This window comes from Geospiza fortis, unplaced genomic scaffold (genome assembly GCF_000277835.1).
Source record: "Geospiza fortis unplaced genomic scaffold, GeoFor_1.0 scaffold662, whole genome shotgun sequence".
Classification (NCBI taxonomy): Eukaryota; Metazoa; Chordata; class Aves; order Passeriformes; family Thraupidae; genus Geospiza; species Geospiza fortis.
This window is the reverse complement of record NW_005054450.1, coordinates 843,812-860,685: the sequence shown is the minus strand read 5'-3', so window position 1 is coordinate 860,685 and position 16,874 is coordinate 843,812. Positions and strand designations below refer to the sequence as shown.

Here is a 16,874-nt window from a genome sequence, read left to right as displayed (position 1 = left end):
ATTCCTCCTTTGATGCTGATCTGACAATCACAGAACTGTTAAGGCTGGAAAAGACTTTCGACATCAAATCCAACTGCAAACCTAATGCTGCCAAGTCCTCCTCTTGTTCCAAGGCAAAGGAAATGTCCTCAGCCAGCTCAGTCTGTGACCAAGGAGCTGATGAGTGTCCCTGGTGTCTTGGGGACACATCCAGGGGACACAAGCCAGCCCTTGGGCTGGGCGTGGGGCAGTTGTATGCAAGGAGTGCCCTAAACTCCTCTGAGGAACTGTCACTTGTGTGTTTGAGTGTCCAGCAAGGGGAAATTAAATTCCATTTGGTATGTCAGTGTGCTGCCCTCTGTTTTGACAAAAGCAGAATTGTTGAGCAGCTTGGCATGGATCTTGTGTAGTAGATGGAGAATCCTTCACATGATTTACTTTAACCTTAGCAAATCAGTTTATATATACAATATACCTGTGCTCGAGTTTGTGATACATGAGTGTTGGAAAAGGAGCTGTTTCTATGCTCTGTCTCTGCATCCACTACAGAAAAGAAGGCAAAGTTGTGCCACAGGCCAAGGCACAGGGAGTGCACAGGAGCTGTCCTAGGACCTGCCCTGCCACAGCTCCACATCTGCTCTCCTGTGGGACACGACTGCAAGGGAAGGGGTGGTGAGTTGGTGCTGACAAACGGGAGGAGAGACAAGCAGGGAGGATGGTGAAAAACTGAGACTGGCTGAGGGATGGGAGAGAAATTTTATTTGAGAAAGCAGCTCCTTTGACCAGAGAGCAGCTCTTTGGCATGAAAAAAAAATCTGTGTATGGGGATCTAAATCAACACCCTGGAGAGATTTAACAACCCAGGGTGCTGGACTGTGCCAGATTCTGCAGTTCATTGCTTTTATCTCACAGATGGAGGTTTTGGTCTCTTGGAAAGACACCCTGGAGCACCAGGAGATGCACAGTGAGCCTACAAAGCAGGGGGAGAAACAAGCAAACCACCTCAGTTTTTCTGTTTTCCCAACCAACAGTTGGCACTGTCTGGATGCCTTGAGCCAGCCAGGGCTGTGCTCACTGGCAGCTGGTGTCAGGCTGCAGAAGGACCCCCCCGAGGAGGGCCATGGGCGTTTGTCCCCAGGCTATGACATCCCCCGTGGGCTGCCCCGCTTTGCACAGCGCCAGCGCCCGAACCTCGGTGCCACTGAGCACTCTGCTCCACAGGTTCACCTGGCTCATCCAGCCTGCAAAGCCGTTGGAGAACGTGCCCAGCAGAGTGTCCCTGGCCTTGCCAAGGAGCAGTGTGCCCCCAGCCTGGCTCACATAGCCCTTCTGGATGCTCCTGGCTTTGCCAGCTGCCCCGTTGAGCCAGAGCGTGGCCGTTCCCTCCGGGGACGCCCAGGTCACGCAGTGGTGCAGCCAGCCCTGGGCCCCGTGCTGCAGGGGGAAGCTGAGGAAGTGCCCTCCTAGCCAGAGCCCCAGCTCCGTGCCCACGGTCACCTCCAGCTCGTGCTCGCTCTCCCCAGTGGAGTAGGACAGGATGGTCTGGCTGCCCAGGGGCTGGGCTCGGCTCCAGAAGCACAGTGTGAAGGCCTGCAGGGACATGGCACGGAGGGGGTGCACCTCCACAAAGCTCTCAATGTTTTCCACAGGGAAGTAGAAAGCTGGAAAGGTGCTGGGTTTCGTATCTGAAATAACCCAAAAGCCAGCAGTTACATTTCCTGTAAAGCAGCCCAGATTCTGGAGGACAGCACCCACAGAGCTGGTAGGGCTGTGCAGTCTGAGTTCCCAGTTATGCTGTGTGTTGTGCCAGCAGGGAAGGGCTTTGGAATGATGAAAAGCTGAGCTGAGCTCCCCCACACAAATATTTGGGCAAATCATGGTTTTCCCTCCTTCCTCCTCTTTTCTCATGTTGTATAAAATAGAGGTGAGGGTTATTTATCCTGGGGGAACTGAGCTGAGCTTTTTTACTGTTTGTAAAAATGTGCTCCCATGGGGCAGGAGAGAGCTCCATCTGCTCTGGGAGTAGCTGGCTTAGGGCTGGCCATGATGATGGTGAAGGATTTCCATCAGCAGGCCCAGATATGGCACAGAATTCTACCTGTGTGTGCCAGTAGCAAACCTGTCAATGGTTTGGGCCACCAAGCTCAGCAGGGCTCTCCATCCTCACAAGGTGAGCTGGACTCAACCTGTGTTTCTTACCTGTGTGGCTCAGTCCATTCAGCAACTCTCTCTTCATGTCCTGGAGCTGCATCTGGATTTGGTCCAGCCTGAGGGTGAATTCCTCTGGATCACACTGTGCTGGAGCAATCAGAGAGCTGAACTTACAGAGGGCTGGCATGTGCACAAGCTGCATTTTCTAGCTGGAGCAAAAGCTGTGTGTCAAACTGCAGCTCCTCTCCTCGGTGTGGCTGCCCAGCCAGAGCTGTTCCCACACACTCCATGCACCAGACACACCTGAGCTGAGGGTCCTGACGTGGTGCCAGGCAGCACCAGCTGCCCTGGAGGTGTGACACTCAAAGGGCAGGGCTGGCACACACCTTGAACCAGGGGTGCCAGCGGGGAGGCACAGGGACACCTCCACCGGAGCAGGGACACTGCCCTCCCAGACAGGGGATTCCAGCCTGTCCAACCACGGGGACTGGCAGTGCCACACCCTCCCCCAGTGTGTCCCCAGGTGTCCCCAGGTGTCCCCTGGCCCTACCCTGGCCCTGCTGGGCTCGGAAGGAGGCCTCCACCACGCGGCCCCACAGCGGCTGCGCGTGCCGGTAATCGTTGCGCAGGCTGCGGTTGTGCCAGTCGAGCAGCGTGTTCTCCAGGAGCTGCACCTGCCATGGGGACAGGGACAGGGCACGGTGGCATGGGGACATCACACAGGGCACAGTGGCATGGGGACATCACATTGGAACAGGGACAAACACAGGGCACAGTGGCATAGGGACATCATACAGGGCACGGGGACAGCAGCTGTGCCCAGACCTGCAGTGCACACCCTGCAGCTGGGGATTGCACTGGGGATCACACAAGAATTCTCAGGGTCTCTTGCTGAGCAGCAGCTGGGGAAGGAACAGGACTGAGGGCCCTTATCAGCCAATTCATGATAAGGGCTGGGGGACTTCTGAGCTCCTGCCTGAGGATAGCATGGATGGAGATTTTGCTGCTATTCTGTACTTTTCTCACAAGTGCCCTCCAGCCTTCCCCTGCCAAAAAGAGTATTTCTTTTTCAAAGAGAGCACACTGTGATCCCCCACTACTGTGGTCTCAGTTTTATCTTTTTCTTCTCCTGGAAGAAAATGTTTCTGATGCTTCTTTATTATTTATTAACTTTAAAGCATTACTTTCAGTGTGAGTCTAGACACTGAAAAACCCTGAAATACCTTCTAAAATCTGCCAATTATTCTGTAATTATTTTAATGTTATAAATGGCTCTTTTTTGGGGGGCTTGTTTTTTTTTCAGGGGGACTCTCTTGCAGTAGTTTTTGCCTTGTTAATCTCATGGGTCTCTTACTTTTTTATGGTGCTCCAGGGTGGCTGAGCTTTGCTGAGCAGAGTTTTGTTATCAGTCACCAGGCCTTGGTGACTGCTACACAGCCTGGCCCTGCTGCCGTGCAGAATGACAGGCACCTGTAACTGCAGGAATCCACCCCAAATCTCTGTAGGAGAGGCGCCCTAAGAGCTCTCTGTTCCCTGGAGGGCAGAAAGGGAACGTTCAGGGGGAAGAGGAGCTGGTGAGAGGCAGCACTGACCTGAGTGTGGGACAGGACAATGGGGGAGTGGAAGATGGTCCAGATGACGCTCTCGGAGCACGGGGGGGTGGTCAGGGAGCCCTGGTACCTGTAGAAGTGGGAGAGGTTTTCTGGCAGCATGGCTTGGATGTCCAGGGAGCTGAGACTTGTGGACTGACCTCCAAAGGAAGCAGAGATGGTATCAGCAGTTAGTGGGGAAGTGCTCTTGGAGCTGGGGCTGGCAAACCCCTCTGGCCCATCAGGCCTTTGGTGGAACCGGGAGGAGATGGAGAGGCATGAGAGGCCCTTTCTGGGTCTGTGCTTTGTCAGTCAGACATGTCTGGGTCCTGGGGGTGCTGGGCAGCTGCTCTCAGTGCTCTGCCAGTGCCTGGGGTGCTCCAGGAGGCATCAGGGGCTGTGCAGGCTGCAGGAAGCTGATTTTTGGTGCTGCACAGACCTCCAGGAGTGCATTTACTGCTGCCCTGAGTACCCTCCCCAGAGCCCTGGGCTGGAGCTGTGCAGGGCTGAGGATGCTCTGCCAGCACAGCAGCAGGAAAAGGTCAGTTCCCAGAGGCAGAGTGTACACACAGGCTGGGAGCATATCAGGGACAGAGGAAGGCACTCCCAGGTCTTACCTGCAAACCTGATCCTTGCCAGTTTGGAAATGAATTCACTGTAGTAGGTGTTCTCAAAGTGCCCATCCTAAACACAGCACAGACACTTGATCAAAAGGTGTGACCTGCCTGTCCTCCTCACTGCTGAGCACTTGGGGGGAGACAAAGAGAACAAACCACACGTCTCCTGATGGGCTGGGCGATGGTCAGCTTTGTACAGCTTGGGCAGAACAGTGAACAGGATTCTTTTTTACTATAAAATCCAAGTGTTCCCATTGGCAAAGCAGAGCAAGGCTTGGAGGCACAGCAGGGAAACCCCACCTGATATTCTTATACATATATATATATAAAATACTACTTATGGGGCAGTTTTCTGTAGCTCCCAAGGGGTGTTGGCTGGTGTTGTGTGAAGCCCAGATGGCCCAGGGGAAGCAGCACAGCCCCTAACGAGGTGCCAGACCCCATGTCCTGGGACAGCTGTACAAACCTCGTGTCTCAGGGAGGTTTTAGCCCAGCCAGTGCCCCCTGGCCCAGCCTGGGTCACACCTACCGTGTACAGGAAGGCCAGCACAGCCAGCCCCTGGGGCTTGTCCTTGGCTTCTTCAAAGCTGGAGTAGTTAGCAGAGTTGTAGTGGACAATGTGCAGCTGCCAGGAGAGAGATGGGGTCATTCAGCAAGAAGTGATGAGTGGTTCCTGCCTGTTTAGAGGGACACACTGAAGGGACAGCCACCACCCCAGTTCGTGCTGTTTGTGCCTCACAGCAGGCCAAAAGATTTAACAGGTTTGTGGTGACTGTGGGGGAACACCTCTGAAGGACACGAGTGCTCTTGCCATGGCTTTTCTCGGAATTTTCTGTGCCAGCATCATCAGACTCAGCCCTGGCATTGCCCTGCTTCCCCCTGGCCTCCCTGCAGGCCCTGTGGGGTGCAGCCCCCCTTTCCCAGTGAGCCCCAGAGCCCTGAGCCCCACGAACCTCGGCGAAGTAGCGCATGCCATCGATGGTGTGCTCCGAGCCGCTGCTCTCCAGGTCCAGCCCTCCCCAGTGCAGGTGCATCTGGACAGCTGTGTACACACCTGGGAGCCCTCTGGAGATGTTCATGGTGGGTGGTAAGTCGATCTGAACTGAAAAAGGACAGGGTTGGAGGCAGCAGGGGGTGCAGCCTTGCCCATCCCTGTGGTGGCACCTCCTGGAAGGAGCGGGCACAGTCACCACCCCGGTGTGGGAGGGAAAACAGTGAAATTTAAAACTTTGTGTGCTTAAAACCTTTCCTGGGCTCAGGCTGGTGCAGGCACAAGCAGGACTGGGCATCCCCAGCTGTGCCTGCAGACCCCTTCTCCCCCTGAGAGCTCTGGCATTGGCAGCAGGCACTAATGAAAGCTTCAATGCTCAGCTCACCCAGCTCAGCACATCTGGCACAGGTCTGTTAACCACTTCCTTTCCAAGGCAGAAAAGGGGAATAGGAATCCACGCAGCCAGTGGCCTCATCTATTATCACAATTCCCAGCGAGGCCCAGCCATTCTGGGAACGCCCTGCAGGTTTGAAAAGGCTGTGTCATTGCTGAAGGATTTGTGGAGACAAACCTCTTTTCTTCTCTTTGCCAAGGAGAAGTCACAAACCCTTTGTCTTCCTGCTAATTCCCTGCCAGAAATCATAGATTATGTTAATATATCTAGGAGTGGAAGTGGAGAATTGCCTCATCTAAATGAAAGCCCCCAGCATGTTATAAAAACTAGCAACTATCCTTGCAAAATGCAGCACTACATATTATTAATTAGTCATAGTTTGGGTTTCTGGGAGTTTCTTTTGTTTGTGAACTGTTTATAGACAGACAAGACGAAAGCATGTTTCCTTTTAATATCCCAAAGGCTCTAGAGTGGGAGGGATAACATAATCTACCTTTTTCATAAGTTCCCTGCTGACTGCCTTCCATAACGAGGGTTATTTACTTCAAGTACCTCACCAGGGTTTCTACTTTCTACAAAACACAGCCAGGGAATTGTGCTGTGAGTTTGTAACAAGATTAAGGCTCCTCTAAGATATTCCAGGCAAATATTTGCTGCAAGCACAAGGTAGGGAGCAGCCTGGTTTGCTTCTGCTTTTCTCCCACGTGGAGTGTGAGTGGGGAGTGTGCCTGCTGCTGCTCTGCCCTGGCTTTGCCAGGTGGTGGAGAATCAGCTGGGCTGAGCAGGGTGAGTGCAGCTGAGCCTTCCCCAGCGCTGCTGCTCTGCACCTTGGCCTCTGGCCATCCCTGCCTGCCCAGCTCTGGCCCCTGGAGGCTGAGGTAACGGGGCACTCTGCAGTCCCCAGTTAAATCTGCTCCTGGAGGAGGATGCACACATGGAGGACATTTCAATTTTGCTCGTCCATCTGGAGGACCAACCCTCTTTAAAACAAAAAGGAAGTGCAAATGCAAAAGGCTTTGTTAAGCCCAGGCTCTCTGTGTGAGCACTCACACCACAGCAAACAGGCATTTTCAGGTGGGATTCAGCCTGGTGCTAGCACACCTACAGAAAAAATGAACCTGGTTTCCTGCGTGAGACATTTGGGGTTTGGTTCTGAGAGCCTGTAAGGAGAGTCCTGCTGTAAATCCCTCTCCTGTCCCTTTCAGATCTGCTGAGTGCTTTCCCTGAGAGATTCTGCTGCCCTGCCCCATCTCACTGAAGCCAGTAGAAAAGCCCAGCCTGACTCACAGGAGCTGTGAATAGCACAGTCGTTTGTCTTTGTGCTTTAGGAAACTGCCCCGCATCAGAAAAGCATTGTTGGGAAGTTAACAAAAGAATGGACAAATACACACATGCAGTCAAAAAAGCTAAACCTGCAAGAATTAATGTCTAGGCAGGCAGGGCAGTAGTGCTGACAGAGAGCTCCGGGCTGAACGCTGAGTTGGTGGGGGCCACACAAAAGGAGTTTCAGTTTTCAGGGACACAATCACAGCAGTCTTCCTCTGCTGGCACTTTGTCCCTCAGCACTCCCCTGCCTGCCCTCACCCCGGGTTTCTCTCTTTGTTGCAGGCAGGAAGAAAGAGCCGCTGTGCAGGACTCAGGAGCTGACAGCTTTATGTTCCCATCACCTTCCCAAAGCACTCATCCTCTCTCCCTTGCAGCCATTAGAAAATTCTCTCATTGCTCATCTGTAGTCCAAAGGCGTTATCCCAACAGCACCAGCTGATGAATTATTTAGGCAATGAATTACAGATTGCAGCAGGGGGATCTGGGATCTCCTAAATTATAAGCATTGCCCTGAAACTGTGTAGCCAAAGGCCGGCTTTTTAACATGTGCTGTGCTTCAGTTTCCTTTCCTGAGCCCCAAAATACCAATCCTCTGGTGAGGGAGGGATCCTCCTCTGTCTTGTCTTTAGGGTGACCTACATCCAACCAAACCTGGGATGCAGAGGTTCCATTCCTGTCACTTCTGATTCATGCACAGGCCAAAAGATGCATTTTTCTGAAAGCAGAGGAGTCAGTGTGCCCACTCACTGCTACACTCCTGTTGTCTTGCAGCACATTAAAGAAGAGGATCAATCTGCAATTCTTCAGCTGCATTTTATTCCCTTTTCATGTCCAACAGAGAAAATACCTTGAAGAAACCTAACTGCCTTTTATTTGCCTGATTTATTTATGTATTTCTGGAGAACTTTCCTGCCTGACTGAGGAAAACAGCAAACCCAAGGGAGCAGAATGAAGTGAGATGGCAAAGTAAGGTGAGTTCAAAACAAGGGCATTGTCTGGGAATGCATTTCCAAGCTGAAACAAAAGATCTGTTCCTGCAGTGCCCCAGCCTTACCAGAGTGGCCATTGTTGGTCATCCTGAGCTGCCCCTGCAAGGGCTCATCGTAGCCACCGAGCTCCAGCTGCAGCAGGGGGTTGTACCTCACCTTCCTCCTCTGGATGTCAATGGGGGACTGCTGCTTGCCAGCACAGTCTGGGAAGTGCTGTGCCCAGTGCTCCTCATCCAGCTCTCCTTCTCCTGCGGGGGAGGAAGGCAGGTGACAGGGATGTGCTGTCACTCAGCAGCCAGAGCACTCTCCTCATTGCCAGCAGGAAGTGCCAGTCTAATTATTGCAACGCCAGGAGCTGCAGCCATTACAGGTTGCTTTGCCTTCCCCAGAGTGAAAATGCACATTACTGTGTCTGCAGGACAGCTGTGCTGCAAAGTAAGAAACCTGCATTGCAGCAGAGGCTCGGTGGTTGCTGGAGGCTGAACCTCCACCAAAGGACGAGGGTGTTCACATGGAAATGGGGATTTAAATGGGTCCCAGCTGCCAGAGGCGTGGAATTGGCTTCTTAACCAGTGCGAGTGAACAGGATCAGGGCAATAGGCAGGAAGGCTCAGCTTGGGATCAGGAACTGACAGCAATTAGCTATTTTTAACTAGGGAGAGAGCAATTGCAATATTGCAACTCTTCAACAATATCCTTTGTTTTACCTTAGCCCACTGAAGATCATAAAAGGATTACCACTTACTTCAGTGAGCTCTGCAAACAAACCCCTGACACAAATGTAATTTAGATAAAATTTCACCAAAAAAAATTATAAATAACTAAATAAGTACTTCTTAGTGCTCTGTATTGCCTGGAATATGACAATAAAATAAGAAGCAGGCAGTATTTAAAGCTTTTCCTTGCAGGATCATCCAAAGGGCAGCTTTTCTTCCAACACATTCTAAAGATTTCCCCCATTGTTTGACCCTCGTTGTGCTGCCAACCCTGACAATGTGTCCTAACCACACAAAGGAGTAAAAAGAGGTGACATTGAGGAGAATCACTTTCAAGACACGGAGGCATCACTGAAGTGGAATAAATTAGCTGCTCTGTGATCTCTCACGAACGGACAGCCAGGAAGGGAAGGGAATGGAAGGGAGCCTGTTGAGCAGCAGCAACCCCAGAGCAGCCCCGTTTTTACCTTTGTACGTCCAGGACACCTCGTGGCAGTGGCCGAGGGGCACCAGGAGCAGGGGGAGCAGGAGCACTGCCATCAGCATGTCTGTGTTGTACCTGCAGCACAGCCGAGGGAAGGACTGGTTAAAAACCCCTCAGAAACCCCAAATGCTGGGTTTCTCCAGGCCTGGCCTTTCCAGCAGCCCTCCTGCCCTTCTCCTCACCCCCCAGCAGGACAATGGGTTTGGCCAGTCAGCTCTGCTGGCCTTTGGCTGAGCTGTCCCCACAGAGGGGACAGGTCCCCCGATGGCCAGAGCTGATGGCCCCGGGTCTGTCTGACCCCTGCACAGCTTTTCCTGTCCATTCTTTGCTGATGAATGGGTTGAAAAGCTTCTCGTTGCAAGTATGGGTACAACAGAGCTTTGTAAGCAGAAACAGCCAGCCCAGACCTCAGAGCTGCTCCCCTTTACAGAGCAAGGACCAAGGCACAAGGCATTCCCTGGATTTCAAAAGTGCAGAGCATTCACAATCCTGCTAGAAATCAAAACTGCAGACACTTGGCTCCTCTGAAAATTAGAGACTGGGTTTTAAAGCACTCCACAGCCCTGAGCCTTAGCATTCGAAGCATTTTGCTTTCAACACCTTCCCTCATCACTGGAAATCTAGTTTTGAATGGGAGAGATTTGAAACCTTTGTAAAATTCAGAGCTCTCAAAAACTACTGAGAGCTGAAAGGTGCAGGAGACTGCAACCCTGATGGCTTTTCAAAAAACATGCAGGAATTCAAACAAAAACTAGCAGGTGTCAGGTGTCTAAATGCTCTTGTGGACTTCTCTGTCTCTTGAGACACTTGATTTCCTTAAAAATGTGTCCCAAGCAAATACTTGTGTATGGTCCAGTAAAAGTCATTTGGCAGAAGAGGGAACAGACCATGGATTCTCTCCCTGCCTTTTTGTATCCTGTCACCAGGCAAATGCCATTCCCTTGGAAAATCCTCCTCCTCCCTCAGGAATGACACGCTGCTGGCAGCCCTTTCTTCCCAGCCGTGGCCCCCAGCTCCTAAACTTGTGGTTTCAAAACTAAAGGGGAGCAGAAATCTCCCCAGGAGCAGAATTTTTACCTTCTATGGAAAAGAACTAGAGATTCCAACAAAAGCAGCATAGCTGGGCTGTTGGTTTTAGGTGACAGGCAGCAATATTAAACACGAGGCAAGAAAACTCAGATCAGTGAAATCTCAGCACTGTTCCCAGTGTCCCTGCCACTTGTGATAAAATTGGCAATTATTTTCAGGAACAAGGTGATTTTCAGCCACTCAGCAAGGTGGCAGCAACTGAGGTGAGTCTGGGGGTGAGGGTCAGGCTGAGCTGCACAGAGGCAAGACCTGGTGTGGCAGTTTGGGGCAGTTTGAGTGGCAGTTTGAGGCAGTTTGAGTGGCAGTTTGAGGCAGTTTGGGTGGCAGTTTGGGGCAGTTTGGGTGGCAGTTTGGGGCAGTTTGGGTGGCAGTTTGGGCAGGACAGGCCCCAGGATTCTGCAGCACAGGCAGTCTTGCTCATTCTGTGATTCTATGAATAATAACACCAATTCACCAGTAAGAGGCACAGGTGAGCTACAGGTGCCATGGGAACTCAGGTTTCTGTGCTGAAGAAGATACAGGTATTTCACTCAAAATCTTATTCTTTGCAAATGAATTGTTAATGTAAAAAGGCCTTTCCTGGGTTGCTGGTTTGTGCAGTGCATATTTAATCTTTGGGAACTGCTGTAATATTGAGCTGATTAACCAAATGTGTTTTTTCCCTCTCTCCTCTGAAGAAGTCATTTATTCTGACGGTTGCACTGAACTGTGTAAGGACCAAACCAAGCAAACCTGCCCTGCAATGCACTTCTTAATCCTTGTGTATCCAGTTGTGTAAATAGGCTTTGAAATTAGCTGAGGGTGATATTTTGGAGGTTTATACCTCTTTGCACTTCAGGATTCCACACAGCAGCTCAGGAGGGTGTGAAGAAGAGTCAGGCACAGGGGGTCACCTCTGCACTGGAGAGCTGCGCTGGAATTCATTTTTAATGGAGCTTTTGCAACATTTGTGACATTTCACTTGACATCAGCAGGGGCTATGGGTGCTCAGCACACCCAAAACCCATATCTGTGTTAGCTCAAATTCTTGTCTTCAATGTCCCTTCTAACCCAAACCATCCCGTGATTCTGTTAAGACACAGCAATCCATGGAAAGGATTTACTAATTGCACAAAGCATTAATTTCTTTGGGGGTTAGGACAGAACAATAATTTCAATTAAGTTCTTTAAATGTATTTGGATAGTGAGCTTTTAACTAGGAGCTGAATGTTATGGAAGTCCTCCTGAATAAGTATTGCCCACATCAACCACTGGTTACTGGTTCCTGGGGCTTTTTTAGTGTATGTGGTATTAAACCTGGCTGGCCTGAGGCTTGTCTTGGACAGCTCTTCTGCTGCTGGGATGTAATTTCAGGAGAATAATTTTGTCTAGAATAATTTTCTGGAGAGAAGAATGGACATAGTGCTTGGGCACTCCAGGCAGCAGAGCAGCACTGTGCCTCGAGATGAGCTGGGGGTTCACAGGTGGAGACTGGAACAGGACTCATCCCTGCACTGAGATTCAGCCAGTGAGAAAATCTGATGTGGTGTGTGTCGGCCATGAATATTCTTGGCATGATTTCTTCCCAGCAGCAGGGAAGTTTCACACAGACCTCGGCCTTCCCCCTCCTGCCTCCACTGCAGTAGGAAATAAGCCTTTTATCCCACATCGTTGGCTTCCATGCTCTTCACTTTTATCTCTACAGTTTCCCCTGACTCTTTGCCATCTTTTAAATCCTGCTTCTCCCAGGCTATTCTCTCTGTCCTCGCTGGCCTAAAGCTCAGCTCAGGTCTGACATTCTGAGAATTGGTGGCCACATTAAAACCTTGATGTGGCATTGAAGTGGCTGCCTCAAACCTCAGTGCTCCTTTGACCCAGAACTTGAAAGGGTTAACTCCTCTGCCTCTGAATCAGCAGGAATTCCATCAGGGCTTGCAGTAAGAGCTGCATCACTCCCCAGCCCAGCAAACATCTGACCAGCAACAGGCTGTTTGAAGTGAGATGGACAGAGTGCCTTCAATCAGGCCATTCAGGTTTTTCTGAGTGAGTCTAAAACCTCTTCAAACGGAGCTCTCTCTGCTGAGGTTGTGCTGGATGAGTGAAGGCATCCAGAGCCTGCACAAGCTTTATGAAAGGCAAAGATCAGCCAGTGCTGGCAGGCCCAGACCCATGAGGAAAGCTGACAATAGCTGTGTGGATTGAAACACGAGATTCTTTTATTCAACAATTCCTGTAATGTTTCTACATCTTATTTCCAAAACTGGCCCTCTTTTCTTTGATATTTTGCCCAGGCTCTTTTTTTTCCTTCCCTTTTTGCCCCTGGTTTTCAAGTGCATACAGAGATCACAGGGACAGAAAAGCGCTGGAATTCATTTCTCCAGTTCACACATTCCCTTTAGACCTCCTTCATCTTATACAATATTTTGATGTATTTGACTAAATTTAATCATAGAATCAGAATGGTTTGGTTTGGAAGGGACCTTAAAGAATATCTAGTCCAACCCTCTGCCATGGGCAGGGACACCTTCTTCCCTTCTTCTGATATAAATTCAGACACCTTTATGATTCTGCTGAAGCTTTGTGGAAGAAATGGGCTTTGAGGCAGTCAGAGACAGACACCAGAGATCTACACCAGTGCTCCTAAAGGCAGGATTTGCCCATTTGAAAGCAAAGAGGTTTCCTCTGCGAATTCCATTTCACGGTCTAACAGATCTCAGCATTAGCTACCTGCACTTCATTGTCAACCTAAATTTTCTTTTGCTCAGTTTCAGCCAATTACTCTTAGTTATAGCTGTAACCCTTGGATTATCTTAAAATAGTTTTCCCTTTTTAATGTTCACATCACTTCTGGGGTGGTTATCACCTCACTGCACCATGGGCAGGAGCAGCCTTTCACTGCCATTTCCCCAAGGTGGAGAAAAGGACAATGTGATGCTATAAAAAGGAGAGAACATGGTCAAATAATCCCTCTTCATTTTCATTTCCAGGAAATGTCATTACAGCCCTTGTAATGTCTCTTTAGGGCTGCTCTACAGACTTTGCTGAAAGGGGATTTCATGTTCTGGATCTCTGCTTGAGACTTTGGAAGAAAACAAAGCGTGAAGGCAGGATTAGGATGGGGGAGGCCAGACTTGCCACTGCATTGTGTGTGAGGAGCCCTGGAACGTGGTCTGAGTGTGGGGATGGAGGAGCTGTGTGAGAGAGAGCCTTGGAGAAAGGTTTCCATCGTGCCAGGGCTCTGTGCTGTGCACTGGGTGGGACAGAGAAGGAATGACTGGGTGACAAGGCAGCATGTGCCAATACTTGCTCACGGTGTAATCACTGCTTTATAGGTATCTGCACTGCTCCCCTAAAAATGTTCAGTTTGCTCCTCATCTCCCAGGGTTATGGCAGGCAGGGGAAGCACAACTGCTGCTCCATCTCTCTGAAAATGGACATTAGCAGTGCACAAACAAAGGAGAAGACTCCAAGGCCCTTAGCAAACAAACAAACACAGTGCACAGAACAAGTAAGGGCTCTGGAAAGTGCTGCTGCTTGTTGCTGGGTAAGCACTTTTCCTTTCTGCATTGTGTGTTGAGCAGCTGTGACATCCAGTGGCCAAACACAATACGGTTGGGTCTGGTACAGACCTCTTCATATGGGGTAACAATAACAGAGCCCTTCCACGGCACTTTTCATCTTCAAAAAGCTGCACAAGCACGTATCCATTAACCCCTGCACAGCTCACGGGGTGAGCAATGCAGCCATCCCAGAAGTACACACGGGAGGGGACAGCACTCTCCAAAGGCATGGCAATCAGCTCTCCAGGCACGTGGAGAACCTGCTGCAGGACCAGAGGGCAGGACCTTCAGCCCCAAGGCAAGGAGCTGAGAGATAAGGGATCAGAAAGGTGCAGCTCACTCAGCACCTGATGAAGAGGCCACACCTGAGAGATGGGTTGTGCTTGTTTTCCCAAGAGCAAAAAAGTCCATGGAAAAAGAAAGGAAAACATGGGGAAAGCTGAGAGATCCTAGGAGGACCAGAGCTGCTTTGGAAGAGATCCTTTGTCAGAGGCCTGGCCTGAGGAAAAAGCTTCAGCAGAGAATTTCTGAAAACATCAGAGGACATTGCTGATAGATGTGGAAGGTAGGGAAGGCAGCACAGATGTGGATTGGGATTAAGAAATGCAGCGGTGGAATGGAAGAATTGTGACTACAAGGAGATGCCACCTTAAACTTCATCAGTGCCCAGTGTTTGCTTGCTCAGCCCTGCAGTGGTTTTGTCTGCAGGCAAGGTCATTGCAGGGACCTCCAGAAGGAGCAAAGTGCCCACAGTCCCTCCTCTCCCAGCAGCTCATCACCACTGCTCTCTGAGGAGTAAGAGTGATGATGGGAGCTGAAAGTGTTTCCCATGAGAATGAGGTTGATTTTTAAGGCAGGAAGACAACATGAAGGAAATTTAAATCCTACTGTCTGTGTTGTACCTGTTCTGTGGCAAGAGGATCCTGCTTGATAACTCTTGTGTTTTACATAACTATTTTGCACACATTAAGGAAACAAATTAGTTGGTTTTGGACTACTTTATTTTTTTTCAGGTTATCATTCAAAAAAACCCCAATCTTAAACACCAAAAATCAATTCCTAGCTTCCTTTCCCCTTTATAATGGAATATATTTCAAAGAGGGGGAGAAGGCCCTGCTCAGCAAGGAGCCTCAGACACCCTGAGAGAGGCAGTGCAGGACTTGCACTCTGGCCTCCACAGAGAGGATTACTGCATGGTTTCAGCATGGTTGCAACAAGCAGCTGTGGCCTTTGGATCCACTAGTCCTGGCAATTAATGTCCAGCTGGTTCTTTCAGTCTCCCTGCAAATCACCATATCAGATCATCAGCTCCTGGGAAATGTTCTCTTTGGTATCAGCACACTGATTCATGCACTGGTTCCCTTCCAAATGGCCATTGCCCATGCTCTGAGAATGGATGTGGCACTTCTAAATGTAGTGTAGCATTTCCAGTACTAAAGAATATCCTGCCTCGTCCCAAGTGTCTCACAGAGCCCTGGAGTACTCAGGGAGGCTGATGATGGAGCCACACTGCACAGACCCACACTAACCACTATAGACTAACCAGCCCTTCCCCACAGCCCTGGAGAAGACAGCATAATGAAGATGGAAGTTAAGAGCATTAAGCAAGCTGGAAGTGCTGGGAGTTAAGAGCATTAAGAAATCCATGAGGTCTGTCACCTCCAGCCATTTCACTATTCATGTGCCTAAAGGTGCCTCACTGCAGGGTGAAGCTGGGAGACAAAGGCACGGCAGAAAATGGGATGAAAAGTGAGGGAGAAGGATGTAAAGTCAGAGCAGGCTCTGAATGCCTGGAAGAAAACATCTTGAACAGTCATTCCACAATGTGATAGATACCCAGAAAGAACATTAGTCAGACTCTGCCATTACCTTTGCAATGAATGCTCCTTAAAAACACCAGGCTCTGCAGGGTCGATGAAGAGCAGACATCTGAGTGCTCACGTCTGTATCCAGTGGCTTCCCTCTGGAGATCCCACCTGGACTGAAGTGAGGTGCAAAGCTCCCTGAGATGCAGAGCTGCCCTCCCCAAGGAACCTGCTCAGAACACAAGCAGGCTGGCACTGGCTGCAGTGGAAGGAGCAGGCGAGGGAGGTGCCCACGAAGCCACCCAGGCACATCTTCAGGTGTTCTGGGAGGCACTGGGGGGAAAGAAGTCCCAGAGCGTGCAGGAAGTGCTTTCAAGGTGCTCTGAAAGCTCACGCCCTGGAATGTGCCCTGCACTGCTGATGGTTATTAGCACTTGAATGCATCGCAAACAAGTCCCGATCTGTGGTGCTTCTGCTCTGCCTCGGCACCCTCAGCTGCCTGGAGCAGCGATTTCACACTCTGCAGGGCTCACAGGGCTCCTGCCCGACTGCTCTGAACTGGGAAAGGCTGCCCTGGCTGGCTTCTGTGCTCATCAGCCTGTTGCAAGCCACCAAAAATGTATATTTATCACACTTCCAATTTTACCTGCAAAGCGCAAGGAATGCAAGGTCTTGAAGCGGAGGGATTTTGCTCCTCAGGGTCGTTCTCCATTTCTGGCTGGTGAGTGCCTGGGAGCCAGGTCTGTGCTGTGCTTTTTCTCCTCTGCTGTGTTAGTGTTCCTGCTGGGAACACTGGCTCTGTGTGTCCCCAAACTCTGTCCCCAGTGTCCACCCCATTAGCCAGACAGGCCCCTTCCAAACCGTGAAATATTTTAAGAGTGTACTGAGTATTTGATAAACCGGTAACAAGCTTGGATTCCCAAAGAAACTCCTGCTTCCTAGAAACCTCATAGCCTTGGGGATGCTCTTTAAAGCCAGACAAAAAAAGAAAAATCAGGCAGGATACACGACTGAGCAGCAGCACTTCTAATACCAGCCTGGAGTTTAGTTTTAACATGCATGGCACAGCGCGAGTTTAAATCTGCTGATCCAGGAAAAAATTATACCAACACCTGAACAGCGCCAGGCTTGTGCTCATGGATGCCTGAGCGCTGCTGCCGGCAGCCCCAGGGTCCCCAGCTGTGCCTCCTGGGGGCAGGGGCCAG

The 16,874-nt window shown here is 50.4% G+C and overlaps 2 protein-coding genes across 2 annotated transcripts in view; one reads left to right on the top strand and one right to left on the bottom strand.

Moving 5' to 3' along the window:
• LOC102045094 (solute carrier family 2, facilitated glucose transporter member 5) overlaps positions 1-947 on the top strand; it is a 9,375-nt gene extending 8,428 nt beyond the window's left edge. Inside the window, exon 13 of the mRNA XM_014309771.2 lies at positions 892-947. Within this exon, the coding sequence (XP_014165246.1) occupies positions 892-947 (56 nt within the window). The remainder of the gene's footprint in view (positions 1-891) is intronic.
• Positions 948-1,050: 103 nt separating this feature from the next.
• On the bottom strand, positions 1,051-8,138 carry CA6 (carbonic anhydrase 6). The gene is made up of 8 exons (XM_014309770.2): positions 8,102-8,138; positions 5,290-5,438; positions 4,866-4,961; positions 4,337-4,403; positions 3,723-3,880; positions 2,681-2,804; positions 2,179-2,277; positions 1,051-1,664 (listed from the first exon to the last, which is right to left on the bottom strand). Exons 1-8 carry the CDS (start codon positions 8,121-8,123, stop codon positions 1,051-1,053), a joined length of 1,329 nt encoding a protein of 442 aa, XP_014165245.1. The 5' UTR covers positions 8,124-8,138.
• Positions 8,139-16,874: the final 8,736 nt, after the last annotated feature.

Bases quoted from the DNA above. Each gene is read 5' to 3' on its own strand.
- CA6 (XM_014309770.2), bottom strand. From the start codon at position 8,123: ATGACCAACAATGGCCACTCTG. The intron at 3,881-4,336 runs GTAAGACCTGGG...CTTCCTTTGGAG, and splicing joins GGCAAGGATCAGGTTTGCAG to GTCAGTCCACAAGTCTCAGC. The intron at 2,278-2,680 runs GTAGGGCCAGGG...TGATTGCTCCAG, and splicing joins CCGAGCCCAGCAGGGCCAGG to CACAGTGTGATCCAGAGGAA.